Here is a 13,448-nt window from a genome sequence, read left to right as displayed (position 1 = left end):
AAAGGGTCCTGCTCCGTTACACCATTTCCCTATATTAGGTTCACTGACCTTTCGTTGTTTAGATCGTAGCTTGTGTATCCTACTGTCTTTCTCCCTGGCCTGTTTTCCCAGTAAGAAAAACTCATTTCTAAATTACTTCCTCTAGCCTCATTCCAACTTTCCTGACCCAGTTAGTCTCCTGATCAATATCCTTCCCCTGTCCTGCTTTCCACAAACATAAAAAAAGCAGTTATGATTATAATACTGTGAAAGAAAGAGGAGTTTCACAAACCTTTCTCTTTTCCTTCCGTGAGACTTATTCTATCTAGCCTTTAATCCTTTCTATTTTTTTTCCCTAATGCTATAGAGCAATTTAGCCTTTGGAAGAAATTTATTTTATTGTATGAACTTTAGTTAGCTTACAGTTTTTCTTTTCCTTGATACAACTTACTACTATTGCCCTTACTAGATATTCTTTAACACACACGTGAAAGGAAGATAGGCAGGCAACTTTTAATAAGCTGGAAGAAATCAGGGGAGGAAAAAAGGGAATTAAGAAGATCAAAGGAGGGGCCTCCCTGGTGGCGCAGTGGTTGAGAGTCCGCCTGCCGATGCAGGGGATACGGGTTCGTGCCCCGGTCTGGGAGGATCCCATATGCCGCGGAGCGGCTGGGCCCGTGAGCCATGGCCGCTGGGCCTGCGCATCCGGAGCCTGTGCTCCGCAACGGGGGAGGCCACAACAGTGAGAGGCCCGCGTACCGCAAAAAAAAAAAAAAAAAAAAAGAAGATCAAAGGAGCTGTGATTAGTGAAACACAAGAGTCCAGGGCTTTGCTGGAAAGGTGTGAAGAAAGGCATGAAAAAGATATTAAGACAGTTTTTTATGCCAAGCACCAAGTCATACTGTCAGCTGAGATAGCTTGATCACTGATGAGAAAATGATGACAACAATACAAGGTGAAGTCACTTCAGACTGAGGGATTAAGAGGGAAGCAATTTGTAATGATCTCTTCAGACACACCAAATGTTAACAAGTAATGTGTTCTCAATTTAAGTAGTGGCTACACAGGAAAAAAATGGCTTGCTTATTTATTTATTTACTTACTTTTTTTTCTTTTTGGCTGCACTGGCTCTTCGTTGCTGCGCACGGGCTATCTCTAGTTGCGGCGAGTGAGGGCGACTCTTTGTTGCGGTTCTCGGGCTTCTCATTGTGGTGGCTTCTCTTGTTGCGGAGCACGGGCTCTAAAGCGCGCAGGCTTCAGTAGTTGTGGTGGGCTGGCTTAGTTGCCCTGCGGCATGTGGGATCTTCCTGGACCAGGGATCGAACCTGTGTTCCCTGCATTGGCAGGCAGATTCTTCACCACTGGACCACCAGGGAAGTCCTTACTTACTTATTATGACTATATATTTTAGAACAGTTTAAGGTTCACAGCAAAATTAAGGGGAATACAGAGATTTCCCATATACCTCTGGCCCCATTATCAATCTCCTGATACATCATTATCACTCAAATTTCATAGTTTAACTTGTGGTTCACTCTTGGTGTTGTACATTCTGTGGGTTTGGATAAATGTATAAAATTAGGGTATCATACAGATTATTTTCAATGTCCTAAAAATCCTCTATGTTCTGCCTACTTACCACCCCTTACCTCTAGTATATTTATTTAACAAAATAATTCAACATGAATTTCTTGGTTGGCCTTTCAGGATATTAAATATGTGAATTACTTTGCAAAATTAAATTTTTAAACTTTCCACACACTTAATGGTTTAAACAGGGACTGACTACAAAATAACCATCACAGTCTACAGAAAATGAATAACATGAAGAAAGTTAGGTGGCTGCAGTATCCATGGTGAGAGGAGACACAAGCCCTGAACCATCAGATTATTAAGAAAAAGAATATCTAAGTGCTTAGATGCTAAGTTGCCTTGGAGCAGAGGGAAAAAAAACTCATGTGGAGTAAATAGTAGAAGAGGACTCAGATCCTCCTGTGCCTACAATTGTACTAATAGGTCCCCTAAACACTGCTCAGGTGCAAGGCCCTCTCCTTAATCCCCACATCCACTGGGGGCTGCTGAGAATGCACCAGCCTCACATCTCAGAGCTCCTCTAGTTAAGTATGCCCTCGCAGGTGTACTCTCATCCATCTCTGTGATTCCTGTCTCCCTGCTGAACTTCTCTTTTCTCCCTTCCCTTCCAAAATCTTCCACAGAGCCCACTGGATCTGTTTTTTGATAGGCAAAATTTCCAGTGTTTTCACTTTACTTATTGCATTTCCCCTCAGACTCCTGGCCTTAGCTTAAAGCTGAGGACAACAGCTCTCTTGCAGCCTTCTCCCACAGCTCAAGTATCTCAAGATTGGGAGTTGCCATGGTACCCTTACTCTACACTGAAACCTCCAGCCTTGTCTCCATTTTTATGTGCAAATCATTTGAGGTTACTTATACTACTTATATCACCTCTGTCCCCTCACTGTTGTCATCAGTCAACCTCTAGGCCACTTCTACCCAATACTGAAGACTTCAAAATCTTTTTTCTATACCCCAGCCCTGACATCACACTGAGTGACTATCAAAGTTTACATTGCTGACCTAACCAATTCCCTAGCCTGTTAGTTCCTAGAATTCTGTGCTTTCAATCCCTTCCACCTCCACCGTACTTCAGTCTCCAAGTCCCATGACCACATCCTGGACCTCGACCTTGTCATTCCACAGAAATGTCTCATCTACGATAATAGTGTTGGATTTAGGACTCTCTGTTCAAAGCCTCCTAACTTACTAGCTCTCTCATTCAGTTGTTTCTCCTACATCTATTCTTCACAGGGAACTCCGACTCCCCCCATTCATCAGTCCTCTCTGTTTTCCTTCCATCCCATCCAACTTAATTGTTACTGTTTATCAGTCTAAATAATACTTCAACTCCTTGCTTTCTATTCCATCCAAATGGATGGATCCCACTCTGCTTGATTCTAGTGGTTTTCTTCCTCTCCATAGAATCCAAGCTGTTCAGTGCTACAATGAAAAAATATAACAAAACCTCAAATCTTGGGGCCACTCTTAATTCATGGTCTCAATCTTCAACTGTATGCTATTCACCCATACTTCTACTTTATTGATTAAGAGCCTGTGTTCTGGAGACAGATGGGATCCATTTGAATCTTGATACCAACTCCAGCACTAACTAGCTGTGTTACCTTAGGTGAGCCACTTAACTTCTCTGTGTCTCAATTTCCATATCTGTAAAACAAGATAATAAAGTATCTACTTCATATGGCTGCAGAGAAGATTAAATGAGTTAGAGCAATGAATGAATGATACATAACAACTTCTTGTTGGGTTTGTACATTATTATTATTGTTTCTTTAATTGGATTTCTGTTTTATTCTTTCTAGTAGTTATTTTTAACCTTTATCATGTGTTCCTTCTACTTAGAACCCTCTTCCTCCTGACCCACCCACACTTATTTGGCTGACTCCCACTCATTCTTTCAGTCTCAGCTTAGATTTCATTTTTTTCTGAGAAGTCATACCCTATCTTACTCTGTAACCCTACATTTGGGTTAAGGGTCCTTTCTCCATACTCTCATAGATGTACTTCCCCCACCATACTCTTTATCACTCTGTGTTATAATCGACTGTAATCCCCTTGAGAGATCTAGATATATCTTGCTCTTGGTTGTATCCTTAGCATCTAGCACAGAGCTGGCACATAGGAAAAAATCAATATATATGTGCTAAATAAATATGTGAATAATATTTGAAAAAATGAAGATCCAGCCAAGACTGTGAACTCCCTTGGGGCAGCCATTATGTATTATCTTTGGATCACTTTTAATGCCTAACAAAGATTCTTGTAATACTTAGGAATCAATAAATATTTTTCAAATAATCATTTTTCTATGTCTCTTGAAAGTTGTTTTTAAAATTCCGAAGGATTCATACTCTTTATCAATTTGCTTCTTCTCTACATGTCAAAATAGTCTCATTCTGCAACTCAACTAAAAAATAATCTTCTCCAGGAAGCTTTTACCAATCCCTTTGTTCTGTCTATCTATTGCTGTGTAACAAACTACCCCAAAACTTAGTGGCCTAAAACAACAATCTATTATTACGCCTCACAGTTCTGTGGGTGTTCTGCTATGTGCCTGGGGCTGCAGTCGTCTGAAGGCTTGACTAAGCTGGATGTCCAAGATGGCGCACTCCCATGGCTGGCAGTTTGTGCTGGTTGTTGATGAGTGAAATGCTCAGCTGAGGCTCTTAACTAGAGCAACTGCATGGGTACTGTCCATGTGGCTTGGGTTTCTCACACATAACAGCCTCCAGATAGGTACTCTTCTTATATGATCACTGGCTTCCAAAAGTCAGGAACCAGAAGCTTCCAGACCAGCTAAGGACTATGCCTGGAAATGGCTCAGGTGTCGCTTCTACTGCATTTTATTGATCAAGGCTATCACAGGCCCTCCTAGATTCAAGAAAGTGAAGAAATAAACTCCATTTCTTGCTGAAGGAGTGTTGAGATCAAATAACAGAAGAGGTATTGTTATGACCATCTTTGAAAAATACAATCTGCTAGATCCCTTAAGGCAAAATTAATCCCTTTCCTGTATGTTCTGTAAGACTTCCTTTATTCCTTTTTTTTTTCTTTCTTTCTTTTAACATTGATTTCCACCTCTGGGCCGAGAATTATTTTGCAGGGAAAGGTATCTCAATCTATGTGCACAAAACATTGGGTAAATGGAATAAAATTATATGACTAAAACATATAATTATTTTAAAAGTATATATAAAGTTTTATGGTTAAATTTATTATATATTTTTTTAACCAACCCATATATGAAATCCAGATACTGTGGGGGATCTGTAAAATTTTAATATAAAATTTACTAAACATTGATTAGTTTATATGTTTGTCTCTTCTTGAACTAGATTAAACTAGATTGAACTAGATTGACACCTGAACTAAATTAGGTGTCAGTGGGCCTGAGTACTTCGCTTGACAATCTTCAGATCCCTAAAATCTAGCAGATTAAGTCATGCATAACAGATGCTCAATATAATTTGTCTTGGTTTGGTTACAAATATTATTTAAAATGTAATCTCTACCATTCATTTATACATTCAACAAATATTGATCAGGTACTTATTATGTTGCAAACACAATGGTTTTGGCCAGGGATAAAATGGTGAGCAAAAACAGTTTGCAGCTTAGTGGGGTAGACAGATATTGATTACAGAATCACCCTAAGGATGTAAACTTTCAATTGTGATAAGCACTTTGTATTAGTTTCCTAGGGCTGCCGTAACAGAGTACCACAAACAAGTGGTTTAAAAAATAAATATTTATTGTTTCACAGTTCTGGAGGCTAGAAGTCTAAAATCAAGGTGTCAAGAGGGTTGGCTCCTTCTGAGGGATGTGAGAGAAAGATCTGTTCTGGGTCTCTCTCCTTGGCCTGTAGATGGACGTCTTCTCCCTGTGTCTCTTCACATCATCTTCCCTCTATGAGTGTTTCAGTATCCAATCCCCCTTTTTATAAGGACTCCCATCATATTGTATTGGATTTGGGGGCACCCTAGTGACCCCATTTTAACTTAATTACTTCTGTAAATACCTTGTCTCCAAATAAGGTCACACTGAGTTACTGGGGTTAGGACTTCATCATATGAATTTGGGGGTGGGGGCACAATTCAACCCTTAACATTTCTCAAAGGAAAACTCTGTAGCACTATGAGAACTCATAAGAAGGGGTTTGAGGTAGTTAGAGTGTTTGAGGAAGGCTTCCTTAAGGAAGTAAACCTGAGTGGAGACCTGAGGATGAATGGGCATTTACTAGAAAAAGAGGAAAGAGAAGAAGATTTTTAGCCACAGAAATCTTTTGGTGAGGGAGAGCATGATGAGTACAAGCAGCTGAAAGAAGGCTAGCAAAGCTGAGGCAGAACAGTGATGTGATCTCCATAACGTAAAAATATTATGGAGAAAATCTTAGGCCTACAATGATGTCATTTTTCTCTGAGAAGATTATGTTTGCTTCTGTCAGGTGGCTGTGGTTACCAGCAATCCCAGATGAACATAATCCAATCAGGGCTAGAGATGATTCCTAAGCCTACTTTGGTCCTTTTGATCATTGATTTATTTCCAGTTTACCATACTTCTAAGATATACCTGTTTAGGGTCCTAACCCAAAGCCTGGGCATTTATTAAACACTCCTGAACAGGAGGTTGGGGTACATGTCCTAAACTCCAGATTTTGTCCTTCTAACTTCATGAATCTATCAAAAATTCTGTTGAAATTCTTTGTCTCCCCTGTAATCAGTAGATAACCCTAGATGTTGTTCCAAGTGCCAAGTTCACCTGCCTGGGCTTCCTTTTTCTCTTAGCAGAAGATTTCATTCAAATGACCTGTTTCACTATTACACCAAATGGTTGCTTGTGGAGAATCAATGGTCAAGAAGTCAGATGAATGCTGGTAGAATAAAAAGGAAACTTGACATTAATCAAGCACAATGATTATGATAACTAGCAGCAGAATGGTGAAAATGAAAAGAGATGGATAGATGGAGAAACATTACGGGGTAGAATTGGCAGAACTTGGAATGGATTGGATGTGGAGAATGAGAGAGAGAGGTGTCACAGATGACTCTTAGATTTCTAGCTTGAGCAACTGGATGGATGTGATGTCATTCATTGAGACACCCCATCCATCCCATGTGAAGAGAACTGACACAATTTGGAACAAGGATCACAAGTTTCAATTTGTATCTGTTGATTCTGAGGTGCTTTGAGACATTTAAAAAGGTACATCAATTAAACATCTATATGCATGAGCTCAAAAAAGAGATCTGAGTGGGAGATGTAAGTTTGTGCATCACCATGGATGTGGAAGATAGACCAGGATGGAGGCTTAAGAAGCCCCAACATTTGATTGTCCTTCTTTGCAAGGGTGAAAGACAGAAAGAGGCAATGGCCAGAGATGTATGGAAAAAAAAACAGAAAATGAAGGAAATTTAGTGTTTCAAGAAGAAAGATTAGTTAACAGTATTGAATGCTGCTGAAAATTCGAGTGTGATAATTAAATATAGATGGTGTTCTCAAATTTAAGTTGCTAGTGGTGAGGCATTAATCACTGCAACCTATATAAAGCTATTTAGGAGGGCAACACTATAAAGCTTTGAGAAGACAAACAAAAAGTTGTTATAATCTCAAAGTAGGGAAAGATTTCTTAAGCAGGATACCAAATACATTAATGATAATGTAAAAGATTCTTAAATGTGACTACATTAAAATAGATTCTCATCATTAAAGATGCTATATAGTTTAAAAAGCAAGCCACAGAATGGAAGAAGATATTTGCAACATTTAAAAATGACAGACCCTGTACTCAGATCTCTGAATAGCTCAAATGATCGATAGAAGAAAAAACAGACAGCTCAACCGAAAATGGGCAAGACAGACACTTTGCAAAAGAGGAGATGCAAATAGGTAATCAATATATGAAAAAGTGTTCAATCTCTTTATTAGTAACTATTTATTTATGTAAATTAAACCTATACTCCTCCTCACCTTACCCAACCACTATTATGTTTAAAAGTTTGAGAACACCAAATGCTGGCAAAGATGAACTCTCAGAAGCTGCAGGTAGGAAAACACATTAGTATAAAATTTTGAAACAGTTTGGCATAATAAAGGTGAAGATACATAAACCTTTGACCAGGGATTCCACTTCTGTGCATAAAACCCTAGAGAAAAATCATGCACATGTGTACCAGGATACATGTACAGAAATGTTCTTTACAGCATTGTTAATTAACCCAGGCCATTAATTCACAGTATACACATATATCAAACCATTACCCTGTATACCTTAAATTTATACAATTTAATCTCAATAAAAGTGGAAAAAATAATATTCTCAGGACAGAAACAACTCAAATGTCCTTCAACAGTAAAATGGTTAAATAGTCTGTGAGATTTCACATAATGAAGAATCATACAGTAATGAAAATGAATTTTATGCGAGATCATATGGATGGATCTCATCAGCATATTATTGAGTTAAAGAAGCATCTGCAAAAAAAATACACAAGTGTGATTCTAATTATCTGATTCAAAAGCAGACAAAATTAAATTATATTGCCTAGGGAGGTATACCTAAGTGGTAAAACTATAAAGAAGCAAAGATTGGTTATCACAAAAGTCAGAATGTTTACCTCTAGGTGAAAGTTTGGGGATTGTAACTGGGGAGGAGTTCGGGGGAGCTATAGGAGATTGGCAATGTTCTACTTTTTGATCAGAGTGGCTATACGGGTGTTCACTTTCTAATTATTCTGTAAACTGTACACATGGTTTATGATTGTTCTGTATGAAAGTTATATCTCATCATACAAAAGTAAAAAAAAAAAGAAAAACCAAAACTTCCTTGAAAATTATACCACTTAATCTTGAGTTAATCCCATTATTTTTGCAAATGGTGTTTTCCAGTAGTGATTGAGTAAATCAGTGTGATGACTGAGGCTATGACCACACATGATGTTGCATTTAGCCAGCAAAAATTCCCTGTATTTGTGGAATCAGATAAAAATATGAGAAAAATTTATTTGATTCCTAGGTTGGATCATTAAATGCATGCTTCCTTGCCAAGAGGAATTTCCAAGTTAATGTATATGAAGCTAGAGAAGGTAAGACAATACTGAATAATGTGAGATGTTGTTCTGATTCTTTGACTTCTTCCTCCTTAGATTTTTTTTCTTTTTTTTTAACATCGTTATTGGAGTATAATTGCTTTACAATGGTGTGTTAGTTTCTGCTGTATAACAAAGTGAATCAGCTTTACATATACATATATCCGCATATCCCCTCCCTCTTGCATCTCCCTCCCACCCTCCCTATCCCACCGCTCTCGGTGGGCACAAAGCACCGAGCTGATCTCCCTGTGCTATATGGCTGCTTACCACTAGCTACTTATTTTACATTTGGTAGTGTATATATGTCCATGCCACTCTCTCACTTCATTCCAGCTTACCCTTCCCCCTCCCCGTGTCCTCAAGTCCATTCTCTACATCTGCATCTTTATTGCTGTCCTCCCCCTAGATTCTTCAGAACCTTTTTTTTTTAGATTCCATATATATGTGTTAGCATACAGTATTTGTTTTTCTTTCTGACTTACTTCACTCTGTATGACAGTCTCTAGGTCCATCCACCTCACTGTAAATAACTCAGTTTCATTTCTTTTTATGGCTGAGTAATATTCCATTGCAGATATGTACCACATCTTTTTTATCCATTCATCTGTCAATGGACACTTAAGTTACTTCCATGTCCCTGCTATTGTAAATAGAGCTGCAGTAAATATTGTGGTACATGTCTCTCTCTCTCTCTCTTTTTTAAAATTAATTATTTATTTATTTTATGGCTGTGTTGGGTCTTCGTTTCTGTGCGAGGGCCTTCTCTAGTTGTGGCAAGCGGGGGCCACTCTTCATCGTGGTGCGTGGGCCTCTCACTATCGTGGCCTCTCTTGTTGTGGAGCACAGGCTCCAGACGCGCAGGCTCAGTAGTTGTGGCTCACGGGCCCAGTTGCTCTGCGGCATGTGGGATCTTCCCAGACCAGGGCTCGAACCCGTGTCCCCTGCATTGACAGGCGGACTCCCAACCACTGCGCCACCAGGGAAGCCCCTACATGTCTCTTTTTGAATTATGGTTTCTCAGTGTATATGCCCAGTAGTGGGATTGCTGGGTCGTATGGTAGTTCTATTTTTAGTTTTTTTAAAGAACCTGCATACTGTTTTCCATAGTGGCTATATCAACTTACATTCCCACCAACGGTGCAAGAGGGTTCCCTTTTCTCCACACTCTCTCCAGCATTTACTGTTTGTAGATTTTTTGATGATGGCCATTCTGACCAGTGTGAGGTGATACCTCATTGTAGTTTTGATCTGCATTTCTCTAATGATTAGTGATGTTGAGCATCCTTTCATTTGTTTGTTGGCAACTCCTTAGATTTTAAAAAGAAAAAAAATTAAAAAGATGCACTGTTAGATTTCATTAAAAACCTCAACTATCTAAATTTAATTTAATGCAAATATATTACTATCCATGTTTTCTTTAAAAGAGTTAACAAGGTCTTTTAATTTGGCCCAGATGGCACCAGTTTTTCAGGAGCTCTATGCTCATCCTGTATTAGGATATAAGAAAGTGTGTGTAACATGGGGTTTACTTCCAATATCTTAGATATCCGAGTGACTAAATTTGCACGTGGAAGAAGCATTAATTTGGCCCTTTCTTATAGAGGACGACAAGCCTTGAAATCCATTGGACTGGAAGATCAGGTACCTTGTTAATGCATTTTCCTTCTAGAAAATAACACCTGCTGTTTTTCAACAACTGCACGGTCTTGATTTCTCCTAGGTCAAAGCACCACTTAATGCCAAAAAAACCTCTGCATGAGAGCTCATTTTACAAAGGTTTTCAAACTTCTAAATTTCACAACAGGGTGAACATTTCACACTTGAGGCACCTGGGGGGACCAGAGCAGGTTGTGGGGCAGGCAGATACTGTATCAGGTGGGAACTTGATCATCACTTCTGACACTGGGCTCTCAACAGTATCGTGAACCTCTGCCTACAGAAGTGTGATCTGAGATGGCATCCAGGGTGAGAGGAGGCAGGCGAACTCCATTCTTTTGACTACTTAGGCTCATAATCTCTTATCCACAACTCTGTACTCCAGAAGTTCTGGGACTAGAAAGCTTTTTCATCACCCACTCAGCAGAAAACTTGACCTGATGTGAGGCTTTTTACAGCCTTTTTAAAAAAATCTCATTTCGTGTGAATGTGTTTTACTAAAGAAATATTGTGTTATGGGGCAGTGCCCTAGACTCCTCTGTGTGTCATATAATAACCACATATGCACTACATTGCCTATCTAAAATTTGAAAACTTCTGAATTCGGAAACCAATGAGCTCTCAGTGTTTGGATTGTGTGCCTGTTGCAGATTTTCCTTATATGGATTCAATGTTGCCAAACTTATCACTATCATGTATCCTGGAAATGTGAAGAGAAATAATATATTTTTATTGATAGTATTTTTGCAACAGTGTGTCTTTGAAATGATATATAAGTCAATATAACTTCCATTTGCATTTCCACATTTTTCTTAAGCATGTGTAGGAAAACACTTTGCACTGGATTTCAGGAATCCTGGGATTTACTCCTCATGCATTACTCTCTTTTGTGATCATGAGAAAAATAACTTAATCTCTCTGACAATGAACCATTTCTTCGCTTGTAATATTTGATTTAGACCAAATAAACTTGACGTCTATTCTAAAATCTAAAGGTTAAAAAAAACCTAAAAAGTAAAATTTGCAGGAACATAGTTTTTATTAATTTTCTACCATACTGTGTTCTCATGGACCTTTACATTTTTTGATTTTTGGAAAATACTTGAATAATCACATTTTAAAATTGGTATCTATCTTATTTGCATGATGCCACATTATGGAAATTGAAATTGATATTTCTGATTTTATTTCAGATTGTATCCCAAGGTATCCCCATGAGAGCAAGAATGATTCACTCTCTTTCAGGAAAAAAGTCTGCAATTCCCTATGGGACAAAGTCACAGGTAGGTTTACCTGGAGATACTTTTTTTGTAGAATGGTAATAACTGAGTCTAATGTCTGGAACCTGCTACTTGCTTCTTGGCCCTGCCTTTCTTTTCTAACCCTATCTTTGACATGGCTTGCCTGTTTAGAATGCAAGAACATATACTAGTTAATTCATATGAGATGCTTAGAAAGGGCCCAGTCCCTAATAACCATTCAGTAATGGTTATTATTGTTATTGCTATTAGGCTGTTTTATGCCTCTATGCTTCACTCATACTGGCCTGGGATGCACTTTCCCTCCCATCTCCTTTCAACTAGATAGAGATTACCATGTATTTTTTTTTTTTTCTTTTTGCGGTATGCGGGCCTCTCACTGTTGTGGCCTCTCCCGTTGCGGAGCACAGGCTCCGGATGCGCAGGCCCAGCGGCCATGGCTCACGGGTCCAGCTGCTCCGCGGCATATGGGATCCTCCCAGACCGGGGCACGAACCCGTATCCCCTGCATCGGCAGGCGGACTCTCAACCACTGCGCCACCAGGGAGGCCCGATTACCATGTATTTATTGTTAAGCATACTATGCAAGAACAACGCTACGCAAACTTAAGTTTTATGATGCTATTGCCTCCCCCTGACTCTCTTGCCTCAAATTATTATTATTCTAGTTATAACAGAATTTATAGAATGAACTGGAAATGTTTCAGCATTGTATAATTTCTCAAACAGAGGCCAGATGATGATGTAGTGTTTAAGAAAGAAAATCCATTATCCTGCTTTGTGTTTTTCTTCTTATCTTTGAAATAGTAATGTACAGAGTTGGGCAAAGTATTATTTTTATCTGATTACACTTTCTTTCTATGTTTATTTCTTTGAGAGAGAGAATGAATGTACCATAAATCTATCAACCATAGAAAAACCCCAGCTTGCTTTATCCAGCAATGCCTCATTTTGCAGAGCCCAAGTGAGGTTCATATTCTTCTGAGTCTCTGATACTCTGCAGAGTGTCCATTGTAGGTAGATCAGCACTTCTCAGACTCACCTGGGATCTTGTTAAAATACAGAGTCTGATTCTATAGGGCTGGGGTGGAGGCTGAGGTTCTACAAACCAAATTCACCCAGGTGGTATCCATGCTGCAGGTCCACGGACCACACTTTGGGTAGCAAGAAATAAAGCACATATGCTCATGGGAGTAAGGTCTTTGTGGATCTTGTGCTGATTAAAGAAGCTGAAGCACCTCATACTCATTAGGATGGCTACTATCAAAAAATAAGTGTTGGTGAGGATGTGGAGAAATAGGAACTTTGTACCCTGTGGGTGAGAATGTAAATTGGTGCATCTACTGTGGAAAACAGTGTGGTGGTTCCTCAAAACATTAAAAATAGAACTACCATATGATTCAGCAATTCCACTTCTAGGTATATATTCAAAAGAACTGAAAGCAGGGTCTAGCAGAGATATTTAAACACCCATGGTCATAGCAGCATTATTCTCAGTAGTCAACAAGTAAAAGCAACCAAAATGTCCATTGATGGATGGATAGATAAACAAAATGTGGTATATACTTCTGTGAGATAATAGAAAAAATACATACAGGTCTCTGTGCTGGTTCCTGACATAGGGCTCCTAAAACCCTTGTAATCTGCTAAGTGATAAAAACACTAGGAGCATCTTTTGTTATAATATTTGGTCTTTGGTTCCTTACACAGAGTTTCTAAATCCCTTGGAATTTCCTGGGTGACAGCAGTGTCTTTCCAGGTAACTCTGGATGGACTCCTGGATGGGGGCTGGTCACCAGAAAGACCAACTCATGATTAGAAGCTTGGAACTTTCAGACCCAACCCCCATTCTCCAGAGAGGGGAGAGGGGCTG

The 13,448-nt window shown here is 39.1% G+C and overlaps 1 protein-coding gene across 1 annotated transcript in view; it reads left to right on the top strand.

The window, feature by feature from the left end:
• Positions 1 to 13,448, top strand: part of KMO (kynurenine 3-monooxygenase) — a 56,055-nt gene that overhangs the window by 12,615 nt on the left and 29,992 nt on the right. The window contains exons 2-4 of the mRNA XM_082615007.1: positions 8,585 to 8,654; positions 10,204 to 10,301; positions 11,510 to 11,599. Coding sequence (XP_082471133.1) covers positions 8,585 to 8,654; positions 10,204 to 10,301; positions 11,510 to 11,599 — 258 coding nt within the window. The remainder of the gene's footprint in view (positions 1 to 8,584; positions 8,655 to 10,203; positions 10,302 to 11,509; positions 11,600 to 13,448) is intronic.

Source organism: Mesoplodon mirus, assembly GCF_964341445.2.
Source record: "Mesoplodon mirus genome assembly, chromosome: 3".
In the NCBI taxonomy this organism is placed as follows: domain Eukaryota; kingdom Metazoa; phylum Chordata; class Mammalia; order Artiodactyla; family Ziphiidae; genus Mesoplodon; species Mesoplodon mirus.
Note: the sequence above shows the minus strand (reverse complement) of the source record. Positions and strands in the feature narration are given on the sequence as shown.